Source organism: Theropithecus gelada, chromosome 1 (assembly GCF_003255815.1).
Source record: "Theropithecus gelada isolate Dixy chromosome 1, Tgel_1.0, whole genome shotgun sequence".
In the NCBI taxonomy this organism is placed as follows: Eukaryota; Metazoa; Chordata; class Mammalia; order Primates; family Cercopithecidae; genus Theropithecus; species Theropithecus gelada.
Genome location: NC_037668.1, coordinates 76,090,552 through 76,107,587, shown reverse-complemented (window position 1 = coordinate 76,107,587; position 17,036 = coordinate 76,090,552). Strand labels below are relative to the sequence as shown.

Sequence of the window (17,036 nt, the reverse complement as noted above, 5' to 3'; positions counted from 1 at the left end):
CCTAGATTCCCTAGAGATTGTAAGAGACCCTTGGTCCCTTGAATACAAGCTTCTTGGGTCTCAGCAGCAATCAGGAGGTCATCGACATACTGTAGTAAGGTTATTTCAGGGTGTTTGCATCGGTACTCACCCAGGTCTTCATGGAGGGCCTCATCAAACAGGGTAGGAGAGTTTTTGAATCCCTGTGGCAGTCTGGTCCATGTCAGTTGGCCACTTATGCCCCTTCCAGGGTCATTCCACTGAAAGGCGAAGAGCTTTTGGCTCTGAGGGGCTAAAGGCAAACTGAAGAAAGCATCTTTCAAATCTAAAACAGTGTACCATTGATGTTTAGGGTTTAGGGTACTCAGGAGGGCATACGGGTTAGGCACAGTTGGATGTATGTCCATAACCCTCTTATTGACTTCTCTCAAGTCTTGTACAGGTCTGTATTCTCCGCTATTAGTTTTTCGTACCGGCAACAATGGAGTATTCCAGGGCGAGTGACATGGGTGAAGGACCCCTTGGTCGAGTAGCCGGCGAATATGCGGTGCAATCCCTTCTTTGGCCTCTAGGGGCATCGGGTATTGGCATACCCGCATGGGGTCTGTCCCAGGCTTAAGTTCAACAAACAAGGCAGGACGGTGTTTTGCTAGTCCTAAGCCCCCCGTTTCCGCCCAAGCTCCTGGATATTGCTGGAGCCAGGGTGCTATGTCCTGGTCAGGGGCCGCTCACTCGTGGTGGAGCCGGTACTCATCTTCTAGGGTTATAGTCAGGATGGACATGGGCTGATTTTGGGAGTTGGTCACGATGGGCCCCTCAGGGAGGAAATGGATCTGTGCTCCCATTTTAGTTAGCAGGTCTCTCCCTAGTAGGGGACAGGGGCTCTCAGGGATGACCAGGAAAGAATGGGTTACATTCCTGGCTCCGAGGTTTACTATTCTTTGTGTTGTCCAGGGGTATTTCTTAATTCCTGTGGCCCCTTGTACCCACGAGGACTTGGAGGATAATTTTCCATTAGTTTTAACTAGGACCGAGTGCTGTGCTCCCGTATCGACCAAGAACTGAACTGCGGACCCCTCCACTTGCAAAGTTACCCTAGGTTCGGGGAGGGGGTCCAAACCCCGTCTCCCCTAGTCTTCGTCTTGAGTGACTAGTACGGGTGTAGACGTAGGGGGTCCCTGTCCTCGTTGTTTCTTTTTGGGTCAGTCTCTTACCCAGTGGCCAGCTTCCTTACAGTAGGCACATTGGTCTTTGCTCAGATTATCATGTCTGGGGGACCGCCTAGGTTGGGTGTTCTCTGGCTGTAGATATTCTTTCTGCACTACTGCTGCCAGGACCTTGGTCATTTTTTCAGTGGCCTTAAATTGCTTTTCCTCTGGAGTATCTCTGTTATTGTAAACCCACTGGGCTATCTGAAGGAGGTCCTGAATCTGTTTTCCCTCTAAGTCTTCTAATTTCTGGAGTTTCCTTTTAATGTCTGGGGCCGCCTGATTTACAAAAGACATTACAACAGCTGCCTGACTTCCTGGAGCCTCTGGGTCTATGGGGGTGTACTGTCTAAAAGCTTCCATTAATCTTTCTAAGTAGGTAGCTGGGCTTTCTGTCTTTCCCTGCAGAACAGAGTATACTTTAGCCAAATTAGTGGGCTTGCGAGCAACTGCCCGGAGACCCGCCATTAGAGTCTGGCAATAAAGGTGTAGCTGTCCCCTACCTTCTGCCGTGTTGTAGTCCCACGCCGGCCTGGTCAGAGGAAAAGTCGCATTTATGAGGTCGGGGTTGGCAGTCGGTTGACCGTCATCCCCCGGGACCAGCTTTCTAGTTTCTACCTGTATTCTCTCTCGCTCCTCCATTGTGAACAAGATTCGGAGGAGCTGCTGACAATCATCCCAAGTGGGCTGGTGGGTGAACATGACACTATCCAGTAAAGCCATTAAATCTTTGGGGTTGTCTGAAAACCAAGCACTCTGGGTCTTCCAGTTATACAGATCACTGGTGGAGAATGGCCAGTACTGGAGCCTGGGGATTCCCATGTCATCTGGGGGTCCTATTTCCCGAAGGGGTAGAGCCACTGTGGAGTCAGGCGGCTGGGGGGGGCTAGCCCACAAAGTGCACCCTCGTGTCCGCCCCGCCGGCCCTTCAAAGTTACTTCCACTTTCAGCGGGTCCGGGTGCACCGGCCACCTCCCGTCTGCCTGCTCCTTCCCGCGGCTCAGCCCAGGGGGCTGGGGCCTGGGGCCCGGAGGGGTACGGAGGGGGTTCTGTGGACAGTGGGTCCCCACTATCAGGTAGAACAGGATGGGGGGGCAGTCGGTTGCTTGGATTTTAGTGGCCGAGCAACCAGTGCCTTACAGGGTTCAGGGGCTAATTGGAAAGGGGACAGCCAAGGAGGCGGGTTCTCAACAAGGTCCTGCCATATGAGGATATATGGGATTTGATCCAAGTGGCCCGCATGCCCAGGTAGGAAAATCTTGGACTTTAGTGATGACAGGAAGTCGGAACGTCCCTTCGAGTGGCCACCCCACATCAAAGGCCGGCCATTCGGAGTGGCACAGGGTAATTAGCTTTCCCCTCCTGATTTCTATACTAAGATCATGGCCCCTTGCTCTAACATCCTTGAAATTACGTGTTAGGAGAGATAGGGGAGTGCTCTGGGTATTACCCATCCTGTAATAATTTGTAGTCTCTTCCTGCAAAAGAATATGGGTTAGAATTCCTGTAAAGGAAATCTGGCATATTAATAATATCTAGCCGCAAGCGTGCTCCGGAAGCCCGGGTCAGAATCAGTTCAGATAAAAATCTAGATCAGACGAGAGCCAGGGGACATCTCCCACCGGTCTCCGCTGGCCGTCCTATAGTGCGTCCGCCAGGACTGCGTCAGCTTCAGTTTCAGACCTCGCGAGTCACAGATACAGGTTCAGAACAGACACAGACAGACAAACAGAGACGAGCCGGCTCACCTATCAGCAGATCGATCCTGGTAGATCCGTTGACCAGGGGTCTGGTGGGCTTGGGGAATCCCGGACGAGCCCCCAGATGTAATGCCCAGACAGTATGTTCCCCAAAGAAGACCACCAGAGCCCAGAGTCAAAGCCAAGTGGCAAGGATCTTTTACTGCAAGTTCGAACTTGGTCCCTCCATTCCACAGCATACTAGAGGGCCCCGAACAATGCGAGTGCTTGCCTTTTATAGCCTGATGTAAATAGGATACGTAAAGTTACAGAAGAACAAGGGAATTCTTTTGGTTACAGCACTACAATTGGTTAACATTTTAAGTTATACATTTAGCAGTTTTCTATTGGTTCCCGCGCTTTCAGTAAAACCACAAACGGCTGTGTCCTTATCGGAGACTTTCCAGGTGGTGTTTTTCTAAAGTTGAGATATATGGTAGTCTCTGAGTTGAGAAATGTGTTTGTACTGGGCTCAGGAAGTTGAGAGATAAATGGTGGGATGTGTTTGTACTGGGCCTGTTTGTGTTGAGCCCGGGGCTGAGGAATGTGCCTGATTTCTTTCAGTCCTACCTGCGCCTATTGGAGGCTCTATGAAGTCAGTTCTATCTGGGTTGTGAGAATGTGGTGAGACTAGGGAATGTCATGGTGTTAAGCCCATTGCTGTGCTTCATTTGCTGTAAAATGATTCTGTTTGTGAGAGACAATGTTGTATAGCAGGGGTCCCCACCCCCAGGCCATGGACTGTTTCTGGTACATGGCTTGTTAGGAATCGGGCAGATGGCAGGAAGTGAGTGGAGGGCAAGCAAGTGAGCTCTATCTGTATTTATAGGTCCTCCCTATTGCTCACATTACCTCCTGAGCTCTGTCTCCTGTCAGATCAGCAGCAGCATTAGATTCTCATAGGAGTGCAAAACCTATTGTAAACTGTGGATGTGAGGGATCTAGTTGCATGCTCCTTATGAGAATCTCATACCTGATGATCTGTCACTGTCTCCCACTGTCATGCCCAGATGGGACCATCTAGTTGCAGGAAAACCAGCTCAGGGCTCCTACAGATTCTGCATTATGGTGAGTTGTATAATTATTTCATTATATATTACAATGTTTAATAGTAGAAATGAACTGCACAATAGATGTAATGCACTTGATACATCACCAAACTAATCCTCCCTTCCCCTAGTCCATGGAAAAATTGTTTTCCATGAAACCTGTCCTTGGTACCAAAAAGGTTGGGGACTGCTGGTGTATGGGATATCATGGGATGAAAGAGCATTCTGTATGTGTATGAGTTGTTGTGCATGAAGAAGCGCTGCTGGTAGGGACATCAGATCCAATAACAGAGTAAGTATCTGTCCCTTCAAGATGAATGCCTGTCCCTTTATAGATGTACCCATCTAACCTACTAGGTTCCTGAAAACTAAAAGTCTTCTGCTACATGTCTCATGGCTAGGAAGAAGATGAGGGACTCCTTTGGAGCTGAAATTTAGACCTCTGCGTTTTTCAAACATATTCTCCATTGTACATTTAGAACTTTATATTTCCCCTTTTCCTTAAGTCCATCTTCTAGGGCAGTCTGAAGAAGGTAGAGGACTGCATAGTCTTTAAAATTACTATTTTTGCCATAGCAACCAAGTCACTTCGTTTTCTTCTCTGTACCTTACATCACACTTGCAGTTAAACCGGTATCACAATTATTGGCAAATTGCATAAGTTTGGTGCCATGGCATCCTACACATTGCCCATCCTATACATTAGCTGTGGCCTCCTTGAATACATAAGCAAACCAATTTCAGAATCATATTTGGAGAGTTTCTTTCTGGGAGACACTTTCAGTACCAGTTCCTGCATCAGTCATGGCTCTAATAAATACAAATCAGATGAAATGCTCATATTTTGGGGCATTCAAATAAAAGATCATTTACAAATGTGTGAACGAGGTGTACGGAAATCCTATTGCAATATCCTGGAGCTAAAATAAAAGGGTTGTGACCATCCCTAGGCTTGAGGGAGTAGAAGCAGGAAGCAGTAACTAAAACTTAAGGACGATGAGGACTTTTTTGTTTTAATGGAAACTATGAGTTAGGATTTGAGTCTGGTTCCGAAGTCCTACTTTTTATCACTCTTAAACAATAAACTTCAATGTACAAAAAATGATGAGTCAACAAATACTTTACCATTCTTAATTTCCTTGTAGTACTCATACTTTATAGTATAGTGTCATTATGACCACTTTATATACAAAAATTCAATCAATTCCAATAATAAATGTAATGAGGAAAAATTATTATTCCTTACTTACAGCTGAATAAACAGAGTTACAGAGTGTGTTATAGTAACTTGCCTAAGCTGATACAACTGAATAGTAAAGACAGTACCATTTTAGGACCTCACTTTTATCCACTATGCGTACTACCTCTTAGCCTCTTAGTAGTTCCCTAGCCTAAAGGATAAAGCTTAAATTCATTACCCTGGCATATGAAGCCCTTCACAGTGTGCTCTCTGCCTCACTCCTTAATCTTGCTAGACAAATATATTCCTCAATTTCCCTTGCTCAGTAAGGTTTCTGCATATTGAATCTGGTGTATGTCCTCATTCCCTTTATATTGTATGAGATACCACTTCATTCTTCAAAATGTAGACACCACCTCACTAGTAAAGTCTTCATTTTGTGAACCTTCTCCCTGCCATGATACTGCAGAGTGAATTGCTCTCCAAGGTTGCAAGAACTGCCCACGTTCATAGGATGGCACTTTTACATTATTGTTACTATCCAAGTGTCTGTTCACTTGCCTATGACCCTAGAATCTAGCAAACCTTTTTTTGTTGGGGATAAATAGATAACCATCACATTTGTCTGCTGAATCAAAAGCCAAAACATTACAGAACTGATGAAAAACCTTCACATTAGACTAAATATGCAATATTGTATTTTACCATTTGTTCTCCTTGGCCATATACACTCATTCACCTGTCTCTAATTGTGAGTTCTTCAGAAGCAGAAAATTCTGGGGGATTGCCACAACTAAAGAAAAGAAAGTCATGTTCTCTTATAAAGTGGTTACTTAATTCATTCCATGAGAATAATAGAGCTAAATTTGTCTTTAAATTTTTCTTTGAACCTAAATGTAGCTAACTGTGGCAGATGCTTAGGCTACTAAGGTTTTGGAGAACAGGATCTACTCCCTAGACTTGCTGCCACTTTCTCTGGAGAAGCGGGTCACCTGATGAAGTTTACAATACCAGAAGACAAATGACATCTAGCCTGGGAGGAAGAAATCCTTTAACGAGAAAGACACCTCTGACTGGACTTGGTCATTATATTAAACATCTTAAAAGTGGAGTTACCAGATTTAGAAAATAAAAATTATATGATGCCCAAGAAGTATTTATACTAAAAAATTTACACTGCCTATCTGAAGTTCAAATCTAACTGGTAGTTCTACGTTTTTTCTGGTAACTCTATTTGAGAGTTAATTACTGCAGGAAGATGTGGAGATACGTGATTTCTGTGACATATTAATCCTGTTCTCACGGAACCTGCCTAATTTCTTATTACAGGTATAATGGAAACTGCAGGGCTGTCTTTCTCCAGATACTTTGTTGTTATGAATCTCCTCCAGATGACAATACCAAGTTCAGGTATGACTCTCTCTTACCCTTGTGGGTCTTGGCAATATGAAGTGTGCCAGAAAAAGCAAGGACCAAACAAAAGGAATAAATTCTTGAGCATTGTTCCTTAGGTTTAATACAGTTATGTAATGAGGACATGTACTGTAAGAATTGTCTTATGGTTAGGAAAAACTACTTCTAATCAACAAGTCTTTTTCATGTACCCAGATTTGTGTTAGGTTCCAGGGAGAAAACAAACAAACAAACAAATGAAGAAGTCCTAATATTTGCCCGCAAGAACTCAATATTTGTATTGAGGACATATGATTTACTTATATCTTATACAATGGCCCAAATTGTGGTCCATATTGGAATCCATGTGAGTTATCTGTACAGTAAGATAAGCAAAGACACAATAGGCTGGTGGGACCTTGATAGATGATGAAAATTTGCAGTGGAAGGTGATCAATGCAAAGCAGATATAAATATAGTTTATTTAGAGACAAATACATTAAAAGCCTGAACCAATAAGTGGCACACAAGATTTAAAATTTCTGGCAAAATCTACTTGTTACATGGTACAAATCTTACTGATGCATATTTGGGTAGTTTCCAGTCTTTGGCTAATAAAACAAAAGCTACCACAAACATTATGCACATATATTTTAAGCATATCTATGTGTAAGAATGTAGGAAATATTTCTAAGAACAGAACTATTTGTCAAGGCTATGTGCTGTTTTTATTATATTAAAAATATTATTCTGAAATAGTTACCAATGTACCTGTCCACCAACAGCATATGTGAGTTTTTCAGGTGGATGTTACAGGTATCAGGATTTTTCATATTTTCCAAACTTACAGATGAAAAATAGAAACTCACAATGATAATATTTTACTTGTTTATTGAGTTAGGGTGGCCTTCCTTCCTCTCAAAAAATTGTATTCATTTGATCTAAACTGCCCACTTAATGGCCTTACTTCACATTTCCTTTGCATTAAACTTGCACACATTACAATTTGCTTTTTGATCTGTTAACTTTTCCATGTATTTTTGACCGGTTTATAACTCAATGGACTTGTGAATTATATTTTGGATGTGCAGAATTGTTTGGTTTTGATTTTTGATTTTATTTTGTGAATTACAAAATTTCCCCCAAGTTTCCATTTATTTCACTCTCCTTTTTCTCCTCATGGACTTTTAAAATTATTATAGACTTTATTTTCTATAGAAGTTTTAGGTTTACAGAAAAATTGTGCAAAACGTATATAGAGTTCCCACATAACCCCTCTGCCTCTTCTCTACCTGCCCCCCTCCCACAGAGTTGCCCCTTTTGTTAACCTCTTTCATTTGTGTGGTACATTTATTGAAATTAATGAACCAATATTGATAGATGATTATTGACTAAAGTCCAAGTTTATGTTAAACACTCTGTGTTGTACCTTTCTCTAAGATTTAACAAATTGTTGTAGAAATGAGCCAGCGATGGCCTTTGCATATTGGCCCTTTGTTGCTTGCTTCTTAAATCAGGCTGAGACTCATTAGCTCAAAAGCCCAGGATGCCAAACTGAAGTGTTTTCACATCCAGTTGTTGTAAATATATCCCGAACAGGTAGATTTTTTTTTCTGCCATTTTATGTCTTCCTGCTTTGTACACCTTGGGAAACTGCACCCAACATCTGCCAGCTGTAGATAAGAAAACCCTTGTAGTTATATAAACTGCAGCCTGATGCTCTTCAGAGCCCTCTGACCCAGCAGCTTCCTACCATGCTGTGAAGTGATGTTATCTAGACACACAGCATCTCCCCTCCCATCCTTGGGAGTGCCTTTGTCCTCCTGCATTCTGGATGGTGGTCCCCTGTGCTTCTATAAGGCCTTATCCTGTGAGAACTGCTCTTTTTGCAACCCTGTCCAAGTGGTGTCCAAATAGAAGCTTTTGTGTGCTACTGCCACCTATGGTCTTATCTTTTTCCTTGATCAGCCTCTGGAATTCTCCAATTCATTATATAAATGTATTATGCTATGCATCCACCATTATAGTATCATACAATATAATTTCACTATCATAAAAATGTTCTGTGCTTCACCTGTTCATTCCTCCCTTCCCCTGAAACCTGGCCAATTACTACTCTTTTTACTCTCTATAGGTCTGACTCAGAATGTCGTACAGTTGGATTCATACAGTATGTGCCCTTTTCAGACTGACTTATTTCACTTAGTAATATGTATTTAATCTTCCCACGTGTCTTTTAATAGCTTCATAACTCATTTATTTCTATCACTGAGTAATAGTTCATTGTATGGACTTACCATAGTTTGTTTATCCATTCTCTTACTGAAGCACATATTGACTGCTTCCAATTTTAACAAGTATTAGAAAAGGTTCTTTAAGCATTTGTATACAAGTTTTCGTTGGATGTGGTTTCCAACTTATTTGGGTTTACTTAGGATCACAATTTCTAGATTCTATAGTAATCTTATATTTAGCTTTGTAAGAAATTATCAAACTGTCTTCCAAAGTTCCTATACCATTTTGCACTCCCACCAGCAATAAATGAGGGTTCTTGTTCCTCACATCCTTGTTTGTAATTTGGATTTCAGCCATTCTTATAATAGGTTTAGGTTAGTATCTCATTGTTTCAATTTGCAATTCCTAAATTATGTATGATTTTGAGCATTTTGATATCTTAATTTGCCATCTATGTATCTTCTTTGATAAAGTATCTGTTCAGATATTTTGTCCATTTTTAATTGTGTTGTTTGTTTTTCTACTGTTAATTTTTACGTTCTGCACACAAGTCCTTCGTAAGCTATGTCTTTTGCAATTTTTTTCAGTCTGTGACTTGTCTTTTTCTTCTCTTAACAAAAGCTTTTGCAGAGCAGACATTTTTAATTTTAATGAATCAAAATTTGAAAATAATGAATTAATATGTGATCTGTTGTACCTTTTCTATACATTCTTGATCAGTTTGAAATTCAATTTCCTGACTTTTTTTTTTTTAAATTTATTTATTATTATTATACTTTAAGTTGTAGGGTACATGTGCATAACGTGCAGGTTTGTTACATATGTATACTTGACTTATTTTTATGTTGTGCTTCTCAGCTGTTTCTTCTTCTCATAGTGTCCAAGTCTATGTTTGCTTAGTCAGAGTTTTCTAGACCACACATCAAGATTATAACAACTTTTTCTATTTATTTTATATTTTGAAACTAACCCATGCAAAATGATTTCTTATATAAAAATTGAGATTACAATCTGACATCTTTTTTTTAAATACCTAGGGTTTTTTTATTTATTAAGTAATCAATCTTTCTTCAGATACCCCAGACGTTATCTTTGTCATAAACCAAATTCCTCTAAGGATTTGCATCTCCAAACTCTGTCCCATTGAACTTTCTTCTCATAGGTTAATTACAGAACTTTTTTAAAAAAGATAGTATTTATATAACTAATTTAAATATCTTGTAGAGATATTCTCTGCTCAGTGTTTTTTTAATATAATTTTTCTATAAAAAGTTTACAAACATATTTTCTTTTTTGAAGTATTTCAAAGGTATTTTTATTTTCATGATCTCAAATTGTTATATCAAGTTATGTGTGCTGTATTGTTGATTTTAACATAAAATGTTCTAATATTTCCCATTATGCCTTTGAAAGTTTTTCTTTCTTTTTCTTTATTTTCTCTAAGATTGTTGTAAACCTGAAAATTTGATAAAATATGTATTATACAACCTTAAGAATATATCAATTATATGTCTAGTTAGATATAAAAACTGGTATGGAATAACAATGAAATGATTTTACCTTGCATTATTATTATTATTTTAAAATAGATATAAAGGTAAATGTGACAATTAGCTTGTAATCACTCTATATGTGATATTTTGCCTGTTACATATGCATTTAAAACACTCAAAATAATCAATGTTTTAAATATGTAATTGGAGTTTAATTGATTAAGGCACTAAAATTTGCAGAGTCTGCAAAATATCTCAAGCACTGATCCTAGGAGCAGTGTAGGGAGGGTCAGAATGTTGTAGCTTCCAGCTGCATGACTCTTTAACCTTAATTTCTAATCTTGTGACTAATGTTAGTCCTACAGAGGCAATCTAGTCCCCAGGCAAGAAGGAGACCTGCTTTGAGAAAGGACTGTTATCATCTTACTTTTAAACTATAAACTATAAAGAAGTTTCTCCCAAAGTTAGCTCAGCCTACGTCCAGGAATAAACAAGAACAACTTGGGGGTTAGAAGAAAGATGGAGGCAGTTACGTTAGATGTCTTTCACTGACTCAGGCATAATTCTGCAAAAACAGTTTCACTTTCCTCAATGAGTGGGGCAAGGGACCAAAATGGAGAGTCTGAAATGTCCCCTCTTCCCACACCTTATTGTAGTCAGGGACTAAATATCAACTTTGAGAATTTCTGAGCCTCAAAGAACATCCGTTACAGCCAAGTGGCATCACAAGCAGAAAACAACAAATGAAACATCCTAACCTGTGGACATTTGCAGGGGCAGGTGGTGATAGTTTAAAACATCTTGCTGGTAAAATCCAAGAAAATAGAGAGATGCAATGTGTTAAGCACAGTACTTCCATAATAAGAGATTGCAAAGAATAAGAGAGGTCAAATTAAACATAGAATGTGTGAGAATTTTCCAGAATTTAAGAAAGACAAGAATCATCCAATTCAAGAAGCAGTATGAAAGAGCCAGAAAAAGACAAATGCATTCATACATGGATTCATTATAGTTAAAATGGAGTAAATTTTAAGAACTGCCTGAAAGTATGTTTAGAGTAAATGAAATAATAGAATGAAAAGGAGCAATTATTATATTGGTGGTAGTAATTTTTTTTTATTTTAAAAGAAATGAAAACCATACAGCAACAATGGAAACCATTTTTCATATTTTTTTTTTTTTTTTTTGGAGACAGAGTTTCACTCTGTCGCCCAGGCTGGAGTGCCATGGCGAGATCTTGGCTCACTGCAACTTCTGCCTCCTGAGTTCAAGCGATTCTCCTGCCTCAGCCTCCTGAGTAGCTGGGATTAAAGGCCTGTGCCACCAAGCCTGGCTAATTTTTGTATTTTTTAGTAGAGATGGGTTTCACCATGTTGGTCATGCTGGTCTTGAACTCCTGACCTCTTGATCCGCCTGCCTCGGCCTCCCAAAGTGCTGGGATTACAGGCGTGATCCACTGCCTCTGGCCCATATTCCTTAAAGGAAATAATTTTGTAAATTTCCATTCAAACAAAGTGCAAAGTAAAGGTGTTTTCAAGGAAAAGGGAAAACAAAAGAATTTACTCTCAGTAAGATGTGTGTGTGGGGGGGTGTGTGTGTGGGTGTGTCTATATGTGTGTGTGATATAATAATTCAAATGAAAATTTTGTCTCAGTCCATGTCTCACCCTTTGGTTGCTGTCTGCCTTCCCAGAGCAATTCACAGTGAATAGCTTAGAGAGGCCAGTCTTGGCTGCACTGGGTGGGAATGTTGAGCTCAGTTGCCAGCTGTCTCCACCACAAAGCGCAGAACACATGGAGATACGCTGGTTCCGGAGTCACTACACACGACCTGTTTACCTGTATAAGGAGGGTAAAGACCTGTATGGAGAAACTATCTCCAAGTATGTGGAGCGGACAAAGCTCCTGAAAGAAGCCATTGGAGAAGGTAAAGTGACCCTCAGGATCCTTAATGTCAGTGCTGATGATGACGGGCAGTACCACTGCTTCTTCAAAGATGGAGATGTCTATGAAGAGGCCATTGCAGAAGTGAAGGTCACAGGTAAGGATGGATCCCTGTGAGTTTTCTATGCATCCAAGATTCTCAACCTGTACGAGGCTGAGTATTAGGAAAATTCTCACTATTTCTATTTTTCTCTTATATGGTCTGGTTAACAAGGTCAAATTCATGAGTTTAGTGTTTGAATTAGAAGGAGTGGAGGATCAAGAATGAGAATTATGCCTGTGCAGACATCAAAACTATCAGTAAATACTGTCTGCTTTTTTACGTCTACATATATTGTTAGATTGCTAAAAAATTAACAGAATCCTTTTAAAATTCGTTATAATCCTTCTAGCTATTTCTGGCAACACTTTAGTAAAACCTGACTTTTGAAAGTACCTGAATCTTTACAATAGACTCCTTAATGGTAATTCTTATTCTGATTTCTCCCTGAATCAATTCACTGATTACCTAGTTACAGATTCACTTTTCTAAATGTGTTTCAAAAAGGCTTCACCCACTATCTTCAAAGTTCTACAATATATATACTATATAGATGTTATTTGCAAATACAAAGCATTTAAGCAAATCACCTCACACTTGAAGTATTCTGAATGACAGAGAAATGGAGAGGAGATGGAGGACTTGAAGCAAACCAAGGGCTTCACAAATGTGAGGACACATGTGGAGGGATACAGGGCAGTCACATTTAACATCTTTACTGGATATTATGTGACACTCAATTCTATAGTCTACAGTTGAGCTATCCAATATGATATATATTAGCCACATGTGGCCATTTACATTCATATGAAAATTAAATAAAATTAAGCATTCAGTTTTTCAGTCTCAATGGCCACATTTCAGGTGTTTAGTCATCTCATGTGGCAAGCAGCTACTGTATTAGAGGGCACACATATTTCCATCATTGCAGAAAATTTTATTAGACAGAGCTACTCTAGAGTCACAGTTTAAATCTCTGTTCATTCTTTCTTTGCCCACATATTAGGCAAGACTTATGTCCCAGGTAAATCCTGAAAATTTCTTTTTTCTTATCTATTTTCTCTAAAGCCTTATCTATTTTCTCTAAAGTGGTATGTATCATATTTTGAAAACACTAATGTATTACGTATTTTTAAGTAAAACATATTGCATGTAAAAATATCTATTGTATGTAAAATACGTGAAAGTTAAAGTTTTAATTAAAGTTGCAAATATGCATTTATAATGTTGTTTATTATTTGTAATTTGTTATGGTGGCTCAGAAGTGGCTAATGGTGAAGATAAAAGAAAAAACATTAAGCCATAAATCCTATGAGGACTGAGATCTTGATTTTTTTGTATATCATAATCCAAGGATCTAGTCGAGTTATGTGAATTTAGTTAATAGCCCACATTTTGAGTGAAAGAATAAATGAAAAAACAGGCATTTTCTCACCTCACTTACTTTGGACTATGTTGTTAATAGGTTTATCACAACACTTCAGTATGGCTTATCCCTGTTCCTTTTTGAATGGCTTGTCATGACAATCAGCCCCATAGAGTTTAGCTATCAATATCTAAGGACACACGGATGAAAGGGGGCAGGAAGTCTTTTCCCCTCTGTTCTCTGTTTTCTTCTCTTCCCCTAAATATATATAGTTTCTCCCTTTTTGTTTTCCAACCAGCTACAAGTTTAGAAATACAAATTCTTATTCATCCTCCGAATACCAAAGGTCTTTTAGTGGAGTGTAATTCAGAAGGTTGGTTCCCACAGCCTCAAATGGAATGGAGAGACAGCAGAGGAAAGATCATTCCACCTTCATCAAAATCCCATTCACAGGATGGAAACAAATTGTTCAACATGAAGATGAGCCTTCTCCTTAGAGATAGCTCCCATGGCAACATCACTTGCTACCTTCGAAATCCTGTAACTGGTCAAGAGGAAAGGACAAGCATTGTCTTATCAGGTGCGATCTGAGTGTTTGTTCTTCAAATGATGGCCATTGCCATAAAATGTGTAAGTTAAAGAGGAAAAAATCATATGCATACTTTCCTCCCTTGGTTTCCAAGACATTACTTTCTCTTGGTTTTATTAATTGTCTTCTTGCTTGTTTTCTTTCTTATTCTTTTTGTTATAGTCTTTTTCTTTTCACTCTGTCTTCTTGCTATTCAGGTTCCCAGGACATAGTTTTTGTTTTGTTTTTTAACTTCTATTTTAAGTTTAGGGGTACATGTTGAGGTTTGTTATATAGGTACACTTATGCCATGGAGGTTTGTCATACAGATTATTTTGTCACCCAAGTATTAAGCCTAGTGCCCATTAATTATTTTTCTTGTTCTCTCGCTCTTCCGACCCTCCACTCTCCAACAGGCCCCAGTGTGTGTTGTTCCCCTCTACGTGTCCCTGTGTTCTTATCATTTAGCTCCCACTCATAAGTGAGAACATGTAATATTTGGTTTTCTGTTTCCCAGATTTAGTTTTTTGAGCCTTTCCTCTGATGTGAGTTCATTCTGTCTCAAGACTTTGAATACCATCAATGTGACTGTGGCTCCTCCAATAGTATCTCCTGCCCAGACCTCTCTCCAAACTCTGTTTTCATCTTCGAACTCAACATCTCAACATAGAAGTCTAATAAATATCCTGAACCAAACACATCATAAAATTAACTCCTGATTACCTGCCAATTGGCTTAATTAATGTCTTTCCAGTCACACTTTTTGTTTTTTTGAGACAGAGTCTCGCTCTGTCACCCAGGCTGGAGTGCAATGGCACGATCTCGGCTCACTGCAACCTCAACTTCCTGGGTTCAAGTGATTCTCCTGCCTCAGCATCCTGACTAGCTGGGATTACAGGTGTGTGCCACCACGCCTGGCTCATTTTTGTATTTTTATTAGAGATGGGGTTTCACCATTTTGATCAGGCTGGTCTCCAACTCCTGACCTCGTGATCAGCCCCCCTCAGCCTCCCAAAGTGCAGGGATTACAGGTATGAGCCACCATGCCTGACCAGACCAATCACACCTTATATTTTCAGTTTCTCAGAACAAAATTATTGAATTCATCCTTGACACTAATTTTTCTCTCATATTCTGCATCACATCTAATAAGAAATATTGTTAGCTCTACCTTTAAAATATACCCAGCATATCATCACTTCTCACCAACTTACTACTGCTATCCAAGTCTGAGACACCATCACCCATGGTCTGAACTTTGGTAATAGCATCCTAAATGTCCTCTTATTTCTACTCTTGTCTACTATGGTACATCCTCATCATATAAATAGGAACCCTTTGTTCAAGACCCTGCAATTTCTCCCCTTCGTTTTTCACAGTAAAATGCCCTTCAATGTCCTGCATTATCTCTGCGCCCATTACCTATCTGACCTCATATCCTAACACCCTCCTTTGTCCATTCTACTCTAGTCACATAGACCTCCTTTCTGTTCCCAAACCTGCCAGACATGCTCCTGCCTTGGAGGCTTAGCTCTAGTTGGTCCCTCTTCCTAGAATGCTTTAACTTCCCTTCTGTCCTTCCAGTCTCTGCTCAACTCAACTTCCCTAATAAAGAGTAATTTGACAAACCAGCTTGAAAAAAAATGCCACCTGCCCCCAAATTACTTGATTCTTTCTCTCCTTACCTTACTTAATTTTTCTTTTTTCCATATTATTTTCACCATTTAGCCCAGCATACAACTAATTTATTATGTTTATTGTCACTTATCTGTCTCCCTCTAAAACCTGAAAATAGAAATCTTTGTTGGTTTTATACACTGATACACTCCAAGTGCTTCAAATATTGCACAGCACATAGCAGGAATGCAATAAATAATTGATACTTAAATGACTGAAATACAGTGTCTTGTAAACTGTCAAGTAAATATGAATGTGCTAGTGTTTGTGTATGTCTATGAAATTAATGTGAGAGCCACATGCTGAGAGGGATATTATCACTTACAGGAATGACTCCCCTAACAATTTTAGCAATTTACTACATTCAAACATTTTTGCATTTATTTTCTCATTTGATTTTCCAGAAAAAAAGCTTCATATTATGGTTGTGTCAGAAACAGCAATACAAACAGTTACAGGGGATAAAGGAGGACTAAACTACATACCTTCCTTCCCCCCAGTTCATAGCAGGATATATATGAATAAAACAAAGAAAGGAAAAGTAAGGGCCAGGGGAGGTCCTGCTGATTTATTTACAACTTTAGTGAAAAATGTTTTTTAAAAGTATATGCACTTAAAAAATGATGATTTAAAAGAATTATAATGAGCACAAACTTTGAACATGAGTTACAGTCCTGGGAATAGAGACATCTCAGGGAGATTTTATCTCTATTCACTAAATGTCAGAAAGCACGGAAGAGGCCAGGCGCCATGACTCGTGCCTGTAATCCCAGCACTTTGAAAGGTCTAGCGGGTAGAATACCTTGAGCTCAGGAGTTTGAAACCAGCCTAGGCAATGTAGCAAGACTTTGTCTCTACGAGAAATTAAAAAGTAAAAAAATTAGTTGGGCATGATTGCATGTGCCTGTAGTCTCAGATACTCAGGAGGCTGATGTGAGAGGATCATTTGAGCCAGGGAGGTTGAGGATGCAATGAGCAGTGATTGCAACACTGCGATCTAGCTTTGGCGATATAGTGAGATTCTGTCACAAACAAACAAAAAACATGGACAGCAGCCTTCACTCACCTTTGCTCCATCTTCAAACTAACTCACATTCAGCTCTGCCCTACTCCAGATCCTATCCCATTTTTCACGTGTTCAATTATAATTCCCAAATTGGACTTTGT

General features: G+C 39.6%; 1 protein-coding gene across 1 annotated transcript in view; it reads left to right on the top strand.

Moving 5' to 3' along the window:
• LOC112611020 (selection and upkeep of intraepithelial T-cells protein 1) overlaps window positions 1–17,036 on the top strand; it is a 218,108-nt gene that overhangs the window by 6,779 nt on the left and 194,293 nt on the right. The window contains exons 2-5 of the mRNA XM_025364736.1: window positions 3,937–3,994; window positions 6,485–6,565; window positions 11,968–12,315; window positions 13,923–14,204. Of these exons, the coding sequence (XP_025220521.1) occupies window positions 3,937–3,994; window positions 6,485–6,565; window positions 11,968–12,315; window positions 13,923–14,204 (769 nt within the window). The remainder of the gene's footprint in view (window positions 1–3,936; window positions 3,995–6,484; window positions 6,566–11,967; window positions 12,316–13,922; window positions 14,205–17,036) is intronic.